The following is a 15881-nucleotide window of genomic DNA, read 5'->3' as shown; positions in this document are numbered from 1 at the left end:
CATGCAGAATAAGGCATTAATACATGTTTTTTAAGTACTAATAAACAGCCAATATGCATGCAAATTAACAACTAGTTAAATTAAATTTATGCATTTAGCTGACTAAAAGCGACATACAGTGCATTCAGGCTAACATTTTTTACCTAACGTGCTCCCTGGGAATTGAACCCACAACCTTGCGCTGCTAACACAATGCTCTACCACTTGAGCCACAATTGGTCCTTAATCATAAGTGTTGCCAAAAACAAATCAGACTAACCACTTGATCACGGTCAAAGATTTCCATAACCACAATCGGTGGATTCTGGACAATAGACGGGGGATCGCCACAGATTTCCACATTTTTAAAAATAAGAGTCTGATCCCATGTCGGGTTCAAGGTACTTCGGATTATCTCTGTTGTTTGGCTGTGATGCAAGAATGACACATGGACGTATGGATCTGCAAATTAAATGATTTTAGTTATAATAAAAACTTTTACAGATAATTTAAATAAATAAATAAATAAATAAATAAATATAAATATATAAATAAATAAATAAATAAATATATATAAATATATAAATAAATATATAAATAAATATATATATATATATATAGCAGTATTGATTTCTGATAATACCTGAGAAGCTGTCTCTGTCCAAAGCAGTAAGGCTTCTGGCCTGGTAAACATAGACTCTCAAGTGGTACGGGCTGGATTCTGGAAGAAAAAGCAAGTTCAATAGCAATATAAATAGATATTCTGGAAGAAAAAAAAGAAAAGAAAAGAGGTTTCTGAAATTTCTGTCCTTAACTCACGGTCAAATGTGCATGATACTGTTAGTGTGCTGGCTCCAAACTGCTTAATGGAAGTTTCTGCTTTAGTGCCTTTTTCATCACCCTTAGATTCAATATCAACTCCCTGTCAAACAAATCAGCAGTGAAGAGGTCATTATATGGCTAACAAAAAACAGAATAAGTATATAAATTAAAATAAAAATTCAGCAGCTTTGATGCTAACCAGAGCTCCTTCCAGTTTGAAAATAGCCGAGGCTCCAATCCGATCAGAAGGTGTCATCTTCCTCCTCAAGCGGCGCCGACGTATCATGTCAGATGATCGCTGCTTACGGTGAAACTTCCAGCCAACGAGTGAGGAATATTCCCATCCCGCTACATCACCAGTATCCTCCTTCTGCATGTCAAACAATCAGGAAATATGCATTATACAAGCACAATCTAACATACATTCCTAATTAACTTCTAAAAAATCTTTTAAAATGCAGAATATACACTTGCATCAGCAGTTTTGGCTCCAGGAATCCTTTTGCGAGGTCGGATCATTCTTCTGCGACGATGACAATGGTACATCTTCTCAGCTGCCACCCAGGATTTGGGCTTATCATCAGGTGGAATAGTGAAGCCATATTCCCAACCTGAACTCACAAATACACATCATTTAAAGCTGCAGTCCGTAACTTTTGGCACTCTAGCGGTTAATAAACAGAACTGTGTGCATACAGAGGAACTCTGTTTATGACTATGAAGAATCACACAAATACTGGGCTACTCCACAGCGGTACCTATCCAGACCAGTCTAAAATAGTCCGAATGCAAGATATGCTGATGCCGCATGAATGGGGATACTTAAATCCAAGAGCAAATCTAGACAGGTGGAGCTGGAGGAGGTGGAGGGTTTCTGAGGAACTCTGATAGCACACTGCAGGATCAGCTTACAGTTAACACTTGAACCAGACTATTTAAATGTTGAGCATGCAAGCTTATTGGTTTTAGAATCAGCAGAGGCCAATCAATTTGTGCCATCTTATGATTGCATGTAAAGGACTTAAAGGCAGGGTAGGTAAAAAAAAAAAAAAAAAAATGTATAAAAAACTTTTCCAAATTTGTTTAAACTTTATTTATATATCAATACATAATTAAAATGTAAGTACTCTGAAAAAGAAAGTATAAAAATCGAGCGTCTGTAGACCGCTCACGACTGTTTTAAAGACAGCTCATTATTTCCATTCACTCCACCCCCTCCCTTCTGGGCTCCTTCCAAAGCCTCTACTACGGCTCGCTAAGTAATGTTATGTTAGCTATATTACGCAGCTACGTGTGCTAATGACACATGCTTCATGAAAAAAATATGTATGATCAAAATACAAAAAGAAAGATTTACCTGTCCAGCAGAAATAAAGCCATCAAGGAGTCACTTTTCAGCCCCTTGAGTTCCCTCAGTTCTCGCCATCGCTGGAAAGCCACGCCGATATTAACTCGCGTTTTATTTCTTTGTTTATCCAAAGACTTTTTGTTCATTGCCTTTTCTTGTACTGTTACTGTCTTCCTTTTTTTGCCTGGTTTGCCTTCACTAACTGCATAGGCTGGTACTGTGAATTTTGCTTGCTGTTTCCCTGCCATTGTTTTGGTATTCCTAGGATCCGTGCCTCTTGAATTCCTCAAATCAAACGTGCATGCGCAAGTGGGCAGGTCATGTGTGGCAAAAGGGTGGTTGCCATGGTTGCGAGAGAGTGACAGTCGCCTAAGCCAATCCTATGTTTCGTCCCGAAATGGAAATAATGAGCTGTGTTTAATACAGATTAAACGGTCTAGAGTCACTCGATTTTTATACTCTTTTTATCAGAGTACTTACATTTTAATTATGCATTGATATATATAGAAAGTTTAAACAAATTTGGAAGAAAGTTGTTTATACATTTATTACCTACACTGCCTTTACACATTAAACTCATGTCATGAAAGATGTATGAAACTTTAGATGACAGGCATGTTAATGTGCTCTAGTGTGAATATGCAAAGTTTACTGTAAATAAAGTCTAGAAAAATTAAGTGCCAGTCAGTTTCTTAAATAAAGCTAATGCATGACTTCAAAAGACTTGAAATATTGCACACGTCATATGGTCTACTTTATGCAGTTACAGTGTTTTTTCCCTTATTTTTAGAGGCCGCCTCTTGTCACTGTATATTTGCCTTTCATCATAAAGAATAGTGAACATTCATGTATCCTTTCTGCTCCACAGAAGAAACTCAGTCATGCAGGTTTGGAATAACAGGTAGAAATGTAAATTCTTTTAAAATTAAATGTTTCTTGAAAATTCTTTTAAAAGCAGCTCAGTTGTTTAGAACTGGCTCACCATTTTCATCAACAGCTCGGTTGCAATCAAAAGTCCATTTATCCTCCCCCTCCCAGCCAGGTGGGCATTCAATCTCTTTAAGGCTTTGAACCTTTTCTCCATTCTGTAAATAAAGGATAATGGAGAATAACACTGATACTATAAACCATTCTTTCTTGGTTTTATTAGGATGCAGACATACTAGTGCCATAGAGGCTGTTTATATAGAAATCATAAATAAATGAACGAATGGCTTGATTAGACATCTGATATGAACCAAAGGCTGAAAGGTGGGACTTTTACCACATCAGTGTAAGGCTCTGCCGCAAACTTCCATTCTCCTCCTGGTAATCGAGTCTGGTTCTCATAGACCTCGTCCACGAACTCTGTGTGTCCTGCATCAGCCTCAGTCAGTAGACTACCCATCCACCCAAGAAAAACTATTTAATGACTAGACCGTAACTGTTTCTGAAGAAATGGAGGAGGTCGTCAAAGAAAAATTTGCCACAGATGCCACCATTATTTAACATGACTAAAACTGCAAATCTTCATGGTTGACCAGTTTTAATAGAAATTAAAACATCTCTTCATAAAATGCAAATGTTTTTGTCAATTAAATTAACCCCCCCCCCCCCCCCCATCACATTTGTGTCAGTTTTGACCTGGAAGTGGCATTAAAAATTTTTAAAAACATTCATTTTTTTTTTTTTTTTTTATTTCTTTTTATCAGAACAAGGTACATTGAAAGTATCCCGTGACAAACACTATTAAAGGCTTTGCTTTTTCAAAATTTTCACCAACAGATTCCCATCCCAACACAACACCCCAGATACTAGAAGAAAAAAAAAAAAAAAAAAAAAAAAAAAAAAAAAAGAAAGAGTAAAATAAAGACAGGAGAGGAGGGGGGGTCCTCAAATTACTTTAAAGAGTGAGGAGTATATTCTTCTCAAAATAGTTTATTAAAGGGTCCCATGTTTTGTAAAATGTTCTGGTTGAACCCCTGAGAAAATATTTAATTTTTTCAGTTTTTAGAAACATCATTAGATCACTAAGCCATGATGACATATTAGGTGGATTGTGTGATTTCCACTCTAGGAGAATTCTTCTTCTAGCTATTAATGTGGCAAAAGCCAGGGCATTCTCTTTATTTTTATCTATTTGGAAGTCGTCACCTCTGACTCCAAACAGAGCCATTATTGGGTTAGGGTGAATTTTTATTTTAAAAGCTGAGTATAAAACCTCAAAGACTGAAAACCAAAATTGTCTCAGTTTAGGACATGACCAAAACATATGGGTTAGATCTCCCTTCGATGCCTTGCAGCGGTCACACGTTTCATCTATATTTGGGTACAGTTTAGCCAATTTTGTTTTACTGTAATGAATACGGTAGAGAACTTTCATCTGAATCAGATTGAGTCTTGCACAAGATGAAGTCCCATTTACTCGATCAACAGCTCTATCCCAGGTGTCTTTAGATATGTCTATTCCTAACTCTCCTATCCATTCTGTTTTGATCTTTTCTATTGATACATTTTGGAACGACATGATCAGGTTATAAATTTTTGAAATAACTCCCTTAAGGTGTGAAGGGACCCTCAGAACTAAATCTAAACGTGACTCAGAGGGCAATTGTGGAAACACAGAGCAGTGGGCTTGGATAAAGTGACGAACCTGAAGAAATCGAAAAAAAATCTGAGTTTTGAAGACTAAATTTTTTAACAAGATCATTGTAACTAGCAAAAGTATTATCAATAAAAAAGTCACTACATTTAACTAGGCCTAGGTGTTGCCATTGCTTGAAAGTAGAGTCTAGCTTGGCAGCCGGGAAAAGATGATTATTACATATGGGGTTTTCCAAGAGAAAATCTGTGAGTTGAAATGCTTGTCTGAATTGGTTATATATTTTGAGAGTCGAAATTACAACTGGACTTGAGGAAAACTGCGATGGTGAGAATGGTGACTTCATTGTAATTAGCACGGCAAGTGATGTTGACTGGCATGTTTTAGCTTCCGCTGCACACCAGTCCGTATGTGGAGACTGAAACCAATAAATTACTTTTTGTAAATTTGCTGCCCAATAGTAATGTAACAAATTCGGGAGAGCCAATCCTCCATCTTTTTTTGGTCTCTCAAGAAGCTCTCTACGTATTCTTGGTTTTTTGCCACCCCAAATAAAGGAAGACAGCAACCTATTAGTTGACTGAAAAAAGGACTTTGGCAGAAAAATTGGAAGACTCTGAAACAAATACAATAATCTGGGTAACACATTCATTTTAACACAATTGATTTTACCAGCTAGAGACAAATATATAACACTCCATCGTTGGAAGTCAGATTCAAGTTTTTTAAGTATGGGACTGTAATTTGTATGGACTGCAACGTTTAAACAGACCAGTGTATGAATGAGTAATATTAATTCCTAAGTATTTAAATCCTGATTTTGATATGCAAAAGGGCAAGTCTGTATCCATAATCTGATCTGCCATATGGTTTATAGGGAAGCATATACTTTTAGAAAAATTTAGTTTATAACCTGAAAAGAACCCGAAGTCTTTAAATATTTTCACAATCTGAGAGGCACATGACAGCGGGTTAGTTATAAATAATAATAAATCGTCAGCATATAAAGAAACTTTATACTCGACATTCATTCTTCTAATACCACAAATAGACTGTGAGGTTCTGAGTACTGATGATAGTGGCTCTATAGCCAAAATAAATAGCAAAGGGCTAAGGGGACAACCTTGCCGTGTACCTCTAGACAGAGAGAAATATTGTGAGCATATTTTATTTGTGATTACGGCTGCCTTTGGTTGATGATAAAGCAGGCGAATCCAGGAAGTGAATTTTGAGCCGAATCCAAATTTGTCTAACACAGCAAATAGCAGAGGTGGAAAGAGTACAAAAATATTCTACTCAAGTAAAAGTACCATTACATTAATGAAATTTTACTCAAGTACAAGTAAAAGTACCAGTCTAAAAATCTACTCAAGTAAAAGTAAAAAGTAGCTCATTTAAAATTTACTCAGAGTAAAAATTACTTAGTTACATTTTAACAGTGGGAGGGAGTCAAAAATGGGACAGCCCAAGGGTGTCAAACTCAGTTCCTGGAGGGCCACAGTCCTGCACAGTTTAGATATAACCCTAATTAAACACACCTGATCCAGCTAATCTAATCATTAAGGTTTATTTGAAAACTACATGATATGTGTGCTGGAGCAGGGTTAGAACTAAACTCTGCAGGGCTACGGCCCTCCAGGAACTGAGTTTGACACCCCTGGGATAGGTCTATTAATCTCAAACTAGTTGTTTTTAATTAAAGGAATCAGTTATTTAGAATAATAAAACATTTGGGCTGTTACCAGGCAAATCAGTATCAACAAACTCATCTTTTAATGCAGAGGAAATGCAGAAGATTCATTGGAAGTGGCATTTAGATGTATTACACTGTTTAAGGCAGGACAAGAATGCATTTAACCTGCAGTTACAAATGCATGAATAATGTTTTGATATACAAGACATAAAATGTTGAATACTCATTTGAAATGATAAGAAATTAATTATTTTTAAAAAAATCAAAAGATACTTTAAATGTGAAATTAAAATGGCCAGTATGTGTCAGCAAGTCACTGTTAATAAGTGAGTCATTGCGATTGAACCGAATCATTTAAACGGTTGATTCATTCAGGAACGAAACACTGTCACGTTGCTCAGAGACGCAAAACTGTGCTTTGGTGGCTGTGTTTGGAATTATTTTCTGTTGTAGAAATAGAGCTAAAAAGGCAATATGGTGTCTAAAACGCAAGTCTCTTAAGGTGAGACAGTGCAGGCCAAAAAAACACTGTTTTTTCAAGCACCTGTCAATTTTGAGATTTTGTGCTTTTTGGTTTTTCATAAAGCGCTTTTTCAAACTAGTGCAAGGAAAACATCCAAAAGACACTGTTAAGTGTTTCTTTTATAGCACGTTATCTGTTTGTGTCAATAGATTTCAATTACAATACATATTTTTAAAGGCGTTTTCTCAAAATGAGTTTTTCTTCAACACTGAGCCATAAATCTCCACTTCAGTAGCACTTACACACACCAAACTTGACATTTTTATTCCTGTCTATATTCTGAAGATTTTTACAGAGGGATTTGTTCATATATATTTTCCTTGATTATATACAACATTTTATTCCCCCCAAAATTGTGAAAATATATTGTTTTCTGGCTGTTCAAAGTATTTTCTGAATTATGAAGTGACAAAAAAAGATAACCAGAATTCCCTCTGTAAAAACATTTGACTCTAATATGTCAAAAAAATTAAACAAAAAATTTGAAACTGACTTCATCTAGTGTTCAGATTTTTGTACTAGACATTTATGCAAATTAGCACATATTTCATTAAATAATGCCTCATTTGCATATTTAAACATAACATTTTTTAAAACTTGTAATACAAAAAATGTTTGCAATAATCAATGTAATCAATCAACTGGGTAAGTAAGGTGTTAACTATTAGTTATTTTTTTTGCCCTATTCACCTGCAGTGTCTCTCCTTAATTAACTTGTTTACTGAACTGTTATATGTATGTATGTATATATAATATTCATGATGATTTTTGGAGGAAAAGACGGCCTTCTTTGTGTGATTTTGATTTTATATATGAAATTATATAAATATGTGAATTTTCTGCCCCTATATCTTCAATTTTGTGATCATTCTAAATGCATTTTAGGAGACTGAATCGTGCGCACATCATTAAAACAAAAAATGCGTGCGCACATCATTAAAACAAAAAACATGATATTATCGCAGATGATATATATAGCACACTCCACACCACTGTCTTTTTGGCTAATTTGTGCAAAACCTCTTGCTAAAATGTCAAAGCTTCATTTTAACCACCAATGCAACGATGCAATTATTTAGCTTACCTCTACATTCTTGCGAAGGGTTGATGTCTTGTCGAGATTTTATAAGCTGCTAGTTTGGTCTTCCTAGGCAAGTACAGCTTACACTGCATAATAGAGCATACATATGGCCAGGGGTTCACTTCATTCCCTTCGAGTTCAACTTCAGAATATGAGGGGGTTTTGTTTTCACTTCAGCGGTGTCTGCACCACTAACGCCTGTTTTGTCCGTCTGCATCTTTCTTGTGATTTTAGCGCCAGTTTGCCCTCCTGCCCATTATTTACTGACGTAGTTTCCAGGGAGAATTTTTTTTTTTTTTTTTTTTTTTTTTTTTTTTACTCAGTAATTATTGTGTTTTAAAATGTAGCGAAGTACAATACTTTAAACAAAATATACTTAAGTAAAAGTAAAATTACAGATTAAAAAAATTACTTTAAAAAGTATTAGTACACAAAAAAGCTACTCAATTACAGTAACGCGAGTAAATGTAATTCGTTACTTTCCACCTCTGGCAAATAGATAGTTCCACTCAACTCTATCAAATGCTTTCTCTGCGTCCAGAGAAATAATCACTTCAGGACTACTCTCTGACGAAGAGGAATGCACAACATTAAGAAGTTTACGAATATTAATGAAGGAGTGGCGCCCCTTAATGAAGCCCGTCTGGTCTTGTGAAATAACATCTGGAATTATATGCTCTACTCTAGAGGCTAATATTTTAGATAAAATTTTTACATCTACATTTAATAAGGAAATCGGTCTATAGGAACTACAATCCAGGGGGTCTTTATCTGGCTTCAGGAGAACTGTGATATGGGCCTGTGTAAGACTTGATGGCAATGTCGACTGTTCAAGAGAATTATTGAACATACTGAGAAGTAAGGGAGACAATTTTGAAGAAAATTTCTTATAGAACTCGACGGGAAATCCGTCTGGTCCCGGGGCTTTACCGCTCTGCATAGCTTTGATTGAATCTTCTATCTCTTGAAGTTGTAAAGGTTTATCCAGATTACTCTTTTGATCTTGTTTAACTGAGGGTAAGTTTACATTAGCTAGGAATGTTGACATAAGAGTGTCATCGTGTGGAAATTCGGAAGTATACAAATCTGAATAGAATTTTTGAAAAGTAGAATTAATTTCTTGAGGATCCACTGTAATTTCTTGACATGTTTTCCTAATCTTGGGAATATGCTGGGATGCTGATTTGATCTTTAACTGTTGGGCGAGAAGACGACCTGCCTTTTCTCCATGTTCATAAAACCTAGTACGGACAAAAACCAGATCACGCTCTGTTTTTTCTGTCGATAATAAATCATATCTGGTCTTAAGGCTCAGTTTTTCTCTATGTAGTTCTGGTGTTGGAGCAATAGCATATTGGTGATCAATTTTCTGTATAGATTCAATAAGTTTTTCCTGTGTTTGTTTCTTTACTTTATTACGTGAGGCAGAATACGATATTATTTCACCCCTTATTACAACCTTGAATGTCTCCCATAATAATGATGGTGATATAGAGTCTGTTTTATTCGTTAGTAGAAAGTTGTCAATCGCGCTAGATATGAATTGGCAAAAGGTTGCATCTGAAATTAAAGTAGTGTTCAGTCTCCACACAGGCTGCGATGAGTAATTATAAGAAAAACAAATATCAAGAATGACGGGGGCATGGTCTGATTCAACAATAGCAGAGTATTCTACCTTTTTTATTGAGGGGATAAGCCTTTTATCAGTAAAGAAATAATCATCCTTGAATAAGTCTGGTGGACATGTGAAAAGCAAGAGAATTCTTTTTTATCAGGAAATAAAAACCATGGATCCACACAACCAATTTGCGTCATATAACCAGCGAGAGTCTGAGACATTTTTAAAAGGGGTACCGTTTTAGGGTTGGAACGATCCATAGTTGTATCCATCACACAATTCATATCTCCACCGAATATAAGATGGTAAGTGTTTAAATCCGGTAACAAGGAAAATATTTTTTTAACAAAGTTAACATCATCCCAATTGGGTGCGTAAACACTGACCAAGACTACTGGAATATTGAAGAGATGACCTGATACAATAATGAACCGACCTTGGGGATCTGAAATCGTTCCAGATGCAGCAAACTGCATTCTTTTGTGAATAACGATTGCTGCACCCCTAGCCCTATGGCTAAAACTGGAGTGGTAGACCTGGCCGACCCAAGTTTTCCTCAGTCGATTATGATCCTCAGTACGTAGGTGTGTTTCCTGTAAAAAGGCTATTTCTGTCTTTAATCTCTTCAAATGCGTAAATATGCGAGTTCTTTTTACTGGTCCGTTTAAACCTCTAACGTTCCAACTAACAAACCGCACAGCTGACCCTCCAGTAACTTTATTACCAGTGTCTACCATTATTTATCGATAGTTGTCTGTGTGCCCAAATATCGTATACCCCCATAAGATGTATCTTCTGTCTGTGACTGACGTCCCATAGAAAATGCAGAGAGAAAAAAAAAAAAGGGGAACCCCCCCCCAGCAAATGGTACATTTTGACAAACCCAACCAAACTATAATACATTCTAGATTTGTCTGTTGAACAAAGACAAACCGCAGCTCACAACTATCTTTCAACTTCCGATGATCCAAGTCCATATCCTTTTCCGTTATATCCCAGAGCTCCCGACATAATGTAGCAAACCAGAAAAACGTAAGCATAAAATGTAAAATCAAGCCTACCAATAAATGTATTTGCAGACCACAGGTACCATTACCAGACACAGTGCCGTAATGATTAACAAAAAATGTGAATGTAACCAAAAATAAATAAATAAATGCTATATAAATAAAACTTATTCTTCAAAAATAAATAAAAATAAACAAATGAATGATAATATATACAATTTACTACATTCCGGGCCAATCAACGGTAAAGTTGTTCGTCATCATTACTACTAGGCTATTGAATAATCTGTTAACTAGCACAGCTAAATAAAGTGCATTATGTAATAGACCTAAAACAGACCTATCACCTGATATCAAATGTAGGATCTATGACCTAGGCCTAATAAATGAATTGTAAAAATAGGGCATTGCAATTGTCAACGCAGAACATAGACCACCCTAAAACAAAAAGTGCACTTAAAGATTGTGCTGAGATGTAAGTTTTCCAGTCTTTGTAGTGTTTTTAGGCCTACCTAGTCAAAATGTCTCTTCTGTAATTCTTAATATTGCAGCCATAATATCAAGGTTTATTCACGTCTGGCAATCCGCTGTTCGTAGAACTGTTGAGCTTCTTCAGGCGTATTGAAAAGCAGGGTTTCGTCCTCAAAACGAACTCGTAGTCGTGCTGGATGAAGCAACTGGAATCGTACATCGTTCTGATACAGCAACTGTTTGACGTTTTTAAAAGCGGCGCGTTTTCTGACGAGATCGGCGGAGATGTCAGGGTAGATCCTCAAAGTAGAGTCCTTATACTTTGCCTCATGTTGTCTGGCCCATCTTAGCGCTTTTTCCTTCTCCTGGAATCTGTGAAAACACACAACCAGTGGGCGAGGATGCCGACCTTCCTGTGGTTTTGGCCCCAAAGATCGATGTGCTCGTTCCAATTCAGGAGGTTTTTCAAAAACTTCGGGACCCATGACTTCCATTAACATCTCGGACACTAACTTGATTGTGGATTGGCCTTTCTCGCTGTTCTCTGGGACGTTTAAGATCCTGAGATTTGCTCTCCGCGACCGGTTTTCCAAGTCGTCGACTCGATCCAGAAGTGTCGCGTTTTGCTCTTTCAGAGTTTTGATAGTCGTTTCGGCCGTAGCCAGCGCAGCGAAGTTATCGCCCGCGAGTGTCTCTGTAGCACACAAGCGGGACTGGAAACTTGCCAAAGTCTCCGTTAAAGCATTCACCGATGCCTGAAGCGGCGCCAGAGACTCTTGGATCAGAGCGGAGATGTCCTCTTTTATCGAAGCTCGCTGCTTTGTTAGCTCTGTTACTAGCTGGCTCATGGAGACACCGTCATTATCTGGAAGAGCTTCTTCAGACTTCCCTGCGCTAGCCATCGTGGCTAACTTGCTAGCTAAACTGGTTCTCGTTATTGGTGGGGCATTTGCTGCCGCTTTGTTCTTACTCATCTTGCTGTATCAGTACGATTGTCGTAAGCACCACTTCAACGTTTATAAAAACGATTTAGACTGCTTAAATTGCGCTATTAAAGTGTAATTTATCTGAAACTGTCGGGAGCTCTGCCGACACGTGTCTGCACCTCACATTGCCAAACCGGAAGCCCTCAAAAACATTCATTTTAGCACATAAAAATAAAAACATTGACTAAAGTGACAAAATACACATTAACTTTTCAGATAAAAAAAATTATTTCAACAACATTGTTAGACCTTTCACATTCAGGCCAGTTTTGACCCAGAAATGGACTGTAGGTTTACACTAGAAAATATTATTATTATTTTTTGTATTATTTACATCTATTAGCTAGATTTGCATCAAATTATTCTTTTCTCCTCTTGACTGCTTCAACTCGACCTGCGGTTACTGAAACCACGCCTTCTTTCTTTGATTGAACATTTGGGCGGCATTACGCAAATATTTCCACAGTGATGTAGACATGTGGGGGTGTGTTAGAAATTTGCATCATAAAATTTCACTGTTTTTGAGCAGCATGCGTTACAAAGTCAAAGAATTTAATTAAAATTAATTCAATCCAATGAAATTAATACTGGTAATTGTCAGTTTATAAAATCTTACACATTTCATATATTGAAATAAAATCTCAAATTGCTGTAGATCTTAAATTATAATTTTTTTTACCATTAATAAAAAGGGGGTAAATATAGTAATAACAGCTACACATGGCAACATTCAAAACGTTAGCATTTTTGAACAATCACTCACAGATACAACCCGAATTCCGGAAAAGTTGAGACGTTTTTAAAATTTTAATAAAATGAAAACTAAAGGAATTTCAAATCACATGAGCCAATATTTTATTCACAATAGAACATAGATAACGTAGCAAATGTTTAAACTGAGAAATGTTACACTTTTATCCACTTAATTAGCTCATTTAAAATTTAATGCCTGCTACAGGTCTCAAAAAAGTTGGCACGGGGGCAACAAATGGCTAAAAAAGCAAGCAGTTTTGAAAAGATTCAGCTGAGAGAACATCTAGTGATTAATTAAGTTAATTGATATCAGGTCTGTAACATGATTAGCTATAAAAGCTTTGTCTTAGAGAAGCAGAGTCTCTCAGAAGTAAAGATGGGCAGAGGCTCTCCAATCTGTGAAAGACTGCGTAAAAAAATTGTGGAAAACTTTAAAAACAATGTTCCTCAACGTCTCATCATCTACAGTGCATAACATCATCAAAAGATTCAGAGAAACTGGAGAAATCTCTGTGCGTAAGGGACAAGGCCGGAGACCTTTATTGGATGCCCGTGGTCTTCGGGCTCTCAGACAACACTGCATCACTCATCGGCATGATTGTGTCAATGACATTACTAAATGGGCCCAGGAATACTTTCAGAAACCACTGTCGGTAAACACAATCTGCCGTGCCATCAGCAGATGCCAACTAAAGCTCTATCATGCAAAAAGGAAGCCATATGTGAACATGGTCCAGAAGCGCCGTCGTGTCCTGTGGGCCAAGGCTCATTTAAAATGGACTATTTCAAAGTGGAATAGTGTTTTATGGTCAGACGAGTCCAAATTTGACATTCTTGTTGGAAATCACGGACGCCGTGTCCTCCGGGCTAAAGAGGAGGGAGACCTTCCAGCATGTTATCAGTGTTCAGTTCAAAAGCCAGCATCTCTGATGGTATGGGGGTGCATAAGTGCATACGGTATGGGCAGCTTGCGTGTTTTGGAAGGCTCTGTGAATGCTTAAAGGTATATAAAAGGTTTTAGAGCAACATATGCTTCCCTCCAAACAACGTCTATTTCAGGGAAGGCCTTGTTTATTTCAGCAGGACAATGCAAAACCACATACTGCAGCTATAACAACAGCATGGCTTCGTCGTTAAAGAGTCCGGGTGCTAACCTGGCCTGCCTGCAGTCCAGATCTTTCACCTATAGAGAACATTTGGCGCATCATTAAACGAAAAATACGTCAAAGACGACCACGAACTCTTCAGCAGCTGGAAATCTATATAAGGCAAGAATGGGACCAAATTCCAACAGCAAAACTCCAGCAACTCATAGCCTCAATGCCCAGACGTCTTCAAACTGTTTTGAAAAGAAAAGGAGATGCTACACCATGGTAAACATGCCCCGTCCCAACTATTTTGAGACCTGTAGCAGAAATCAAAATTGAAATGAGCTCATTTTGTGCATAAAATTGTAAACTTTCTCAGTTTAAACATTTGCCATGTTATCTATGTTCTATTGTGAATAAAATATTGGCTCATGTGATTTGGAAGTCTTTTAGTTTTCATTTTATTAAAATTTAAAAAACGTCCCAACTTTTCCGGAATTCGGGTTGTACAATGTTTTAGTACATTTTTTTTTTTATTATGACTTTTATGAGCTCATGTTTCTCCAGGTCAAAACTGATCCTAAAATGTGAAAGATGTATATAATTGTTTAATGCGATAGGAGAGTTTAAAATGTTCAATGCACTGAATTTTTGGTCTTTAGTATAACATTTAGTGTTGCTAGTTTGTTCAAATATCTACAACTAACTATGATAAATAGATATAATGATGCTTGGAAATGTGCCAACTGTTTCCAAATGTCTGTGTTGAGGGTAGCAAACAACTCACGTTTTCTCTGGATCAACACCCCAGTCACCTTCCCATTCCCAGCCAGCCGGGGGCAAAAAATACTCCTTGTTCAGCTTCACTTTGCCTGTGACATCAGAAAACCTGCTGCGATTCAGCAGACCAGTGGTGCCCCATTTCCCCAGAACCTGAGCCTGGTTCTCATACTGTGAGAGACAATGGTTTAAAATTAGTTTCTAAGTTAAGACTGCTTCTCTTCAGACCGAAAAAATAAATCATATTTACCAATTCAGCAAATACATTGAAAATTCCCTCTGCAAAGTGATTGAACTTCTTCTCTTCTGTTGCCAGACCAAACCACATGTTCACACGTAACTGGACGGGAATCTTCAAACCTTTTTTGTTGTGCATGGGATACTGTTGGGAAACAGGAGTCATGGGTTACTTATGGTATAAAACATGTTTAAACTTTGCTTCATATGTTTAAATACCTTCATAAAGACAGTCTGGGTCTTCCCGCAGTATTGACCACATGCCTGCACACTGTAGGATGAATAGAGCACTTGATGGGCTGGGATGCGCGTGTATGCCACCCTCTTCTCTCCTCTCAACATCCAGATAATCACATCAGGCATGCTGTTCTGAGGCTTTGAAAAAACATGCTCTGAGATTAATGTTGATACAAATAATGTTTAACAGTCAGATTATATTCGTCTGACCTACAATGATTAGCTCAAGTTCTAGCACTAGTCTTTTGCGAGTCTGGAGTTGTTTACGAGGCACCATAAAAAGTACCAAATATGTACTTTACAGGAAGTAGTAATAACTGATTTTCCACAGTTTTTCAGGTTTGTGGCATCGTAAGAGATTAAGAGTTCATAGTAGCAGCTAAAAAAAGAAACACACACACACACACAGAGAGAAGTCGTGGCCTAATGGTTAGAGAGTTGGACTCCCAATCGAAAGGTTGTGAGTTCGAGTCCCGGGCCGGCAGGAATTGTAGGTGGGGTGAGTGCATGTACAGTGCTCTCTCCACTCTCAACACCACGACTTGGGTGCCCTTGAGCAAGGCATTGAACCCCCAACTGCTCCCCGGGCGCCGCAGCATAAATGGCTGCCCACTGCTCCGGGTGTGTGTTCACAGTGTGTGTGTGTGTGTGTGTGTGTGTGTGTGTGTTCACTGCTG

General features: G+C 37.3%; 1 protein-coding gene across 1 annotated transcript in view; it reads right to left on the bottom strand.

Moving 5' to 3' along the window:
• Positions 1-15881, bottom strand: part of LOC132122033 (myoferlin-like) — a 42315-nt gene that overhangs the window by 11960 nt on the left and 14474 nt on the right. The window contains exons 24-33 of the mRNA XM_059531877.1: positions 15187-15342; positions 14981-15112; positions 14738-14901; positions 3414-3528; positions 3132-3234; positions 1270-1412; positions 1001-1171; positions 799-901; positions 623-700; positions 260-441 (exon numbers count right to left, since the gene is read on the bottom strand). Of these exons, the coding sequence (XP_059387860.1) occupies positions 260-441; positions 623-700; positions 799-901; positions 1001-1171; positions 1270-1412; positions 3132-3234; positions 3414-3528; positions 14738-14901; positions 14981-15112; positions 15187-15342 (1347 nt within the window). The remainder of the gene's footprint in view (positions 1-259; positions 442-622; positions 701-798; positions 902-1000; positions 1172-1269; positions 1413-3131; positions 3235-3413; positions 3529-14737; positions 14902-14980; positions 15113-15186; positions 15343-15881) is intronic.

This window comes from Carassius carassius, chromosome 40 (genome assembly GCF_963082965.1).
Source record: "Carassius carassius chromosome 40, fCarCar2.1, whole genome shotgun sequence".
NCBI classification, from domain to species: domain Eukaryota; kingdom Metazoa; phylum Chordata; class Actinopteri; order Cypriniformes; family Cyprinidae; genus Carassius; species Carassius carassius.
This window is presented reverse-complemented; position numbering and strand designations above follow the sequence as displayed.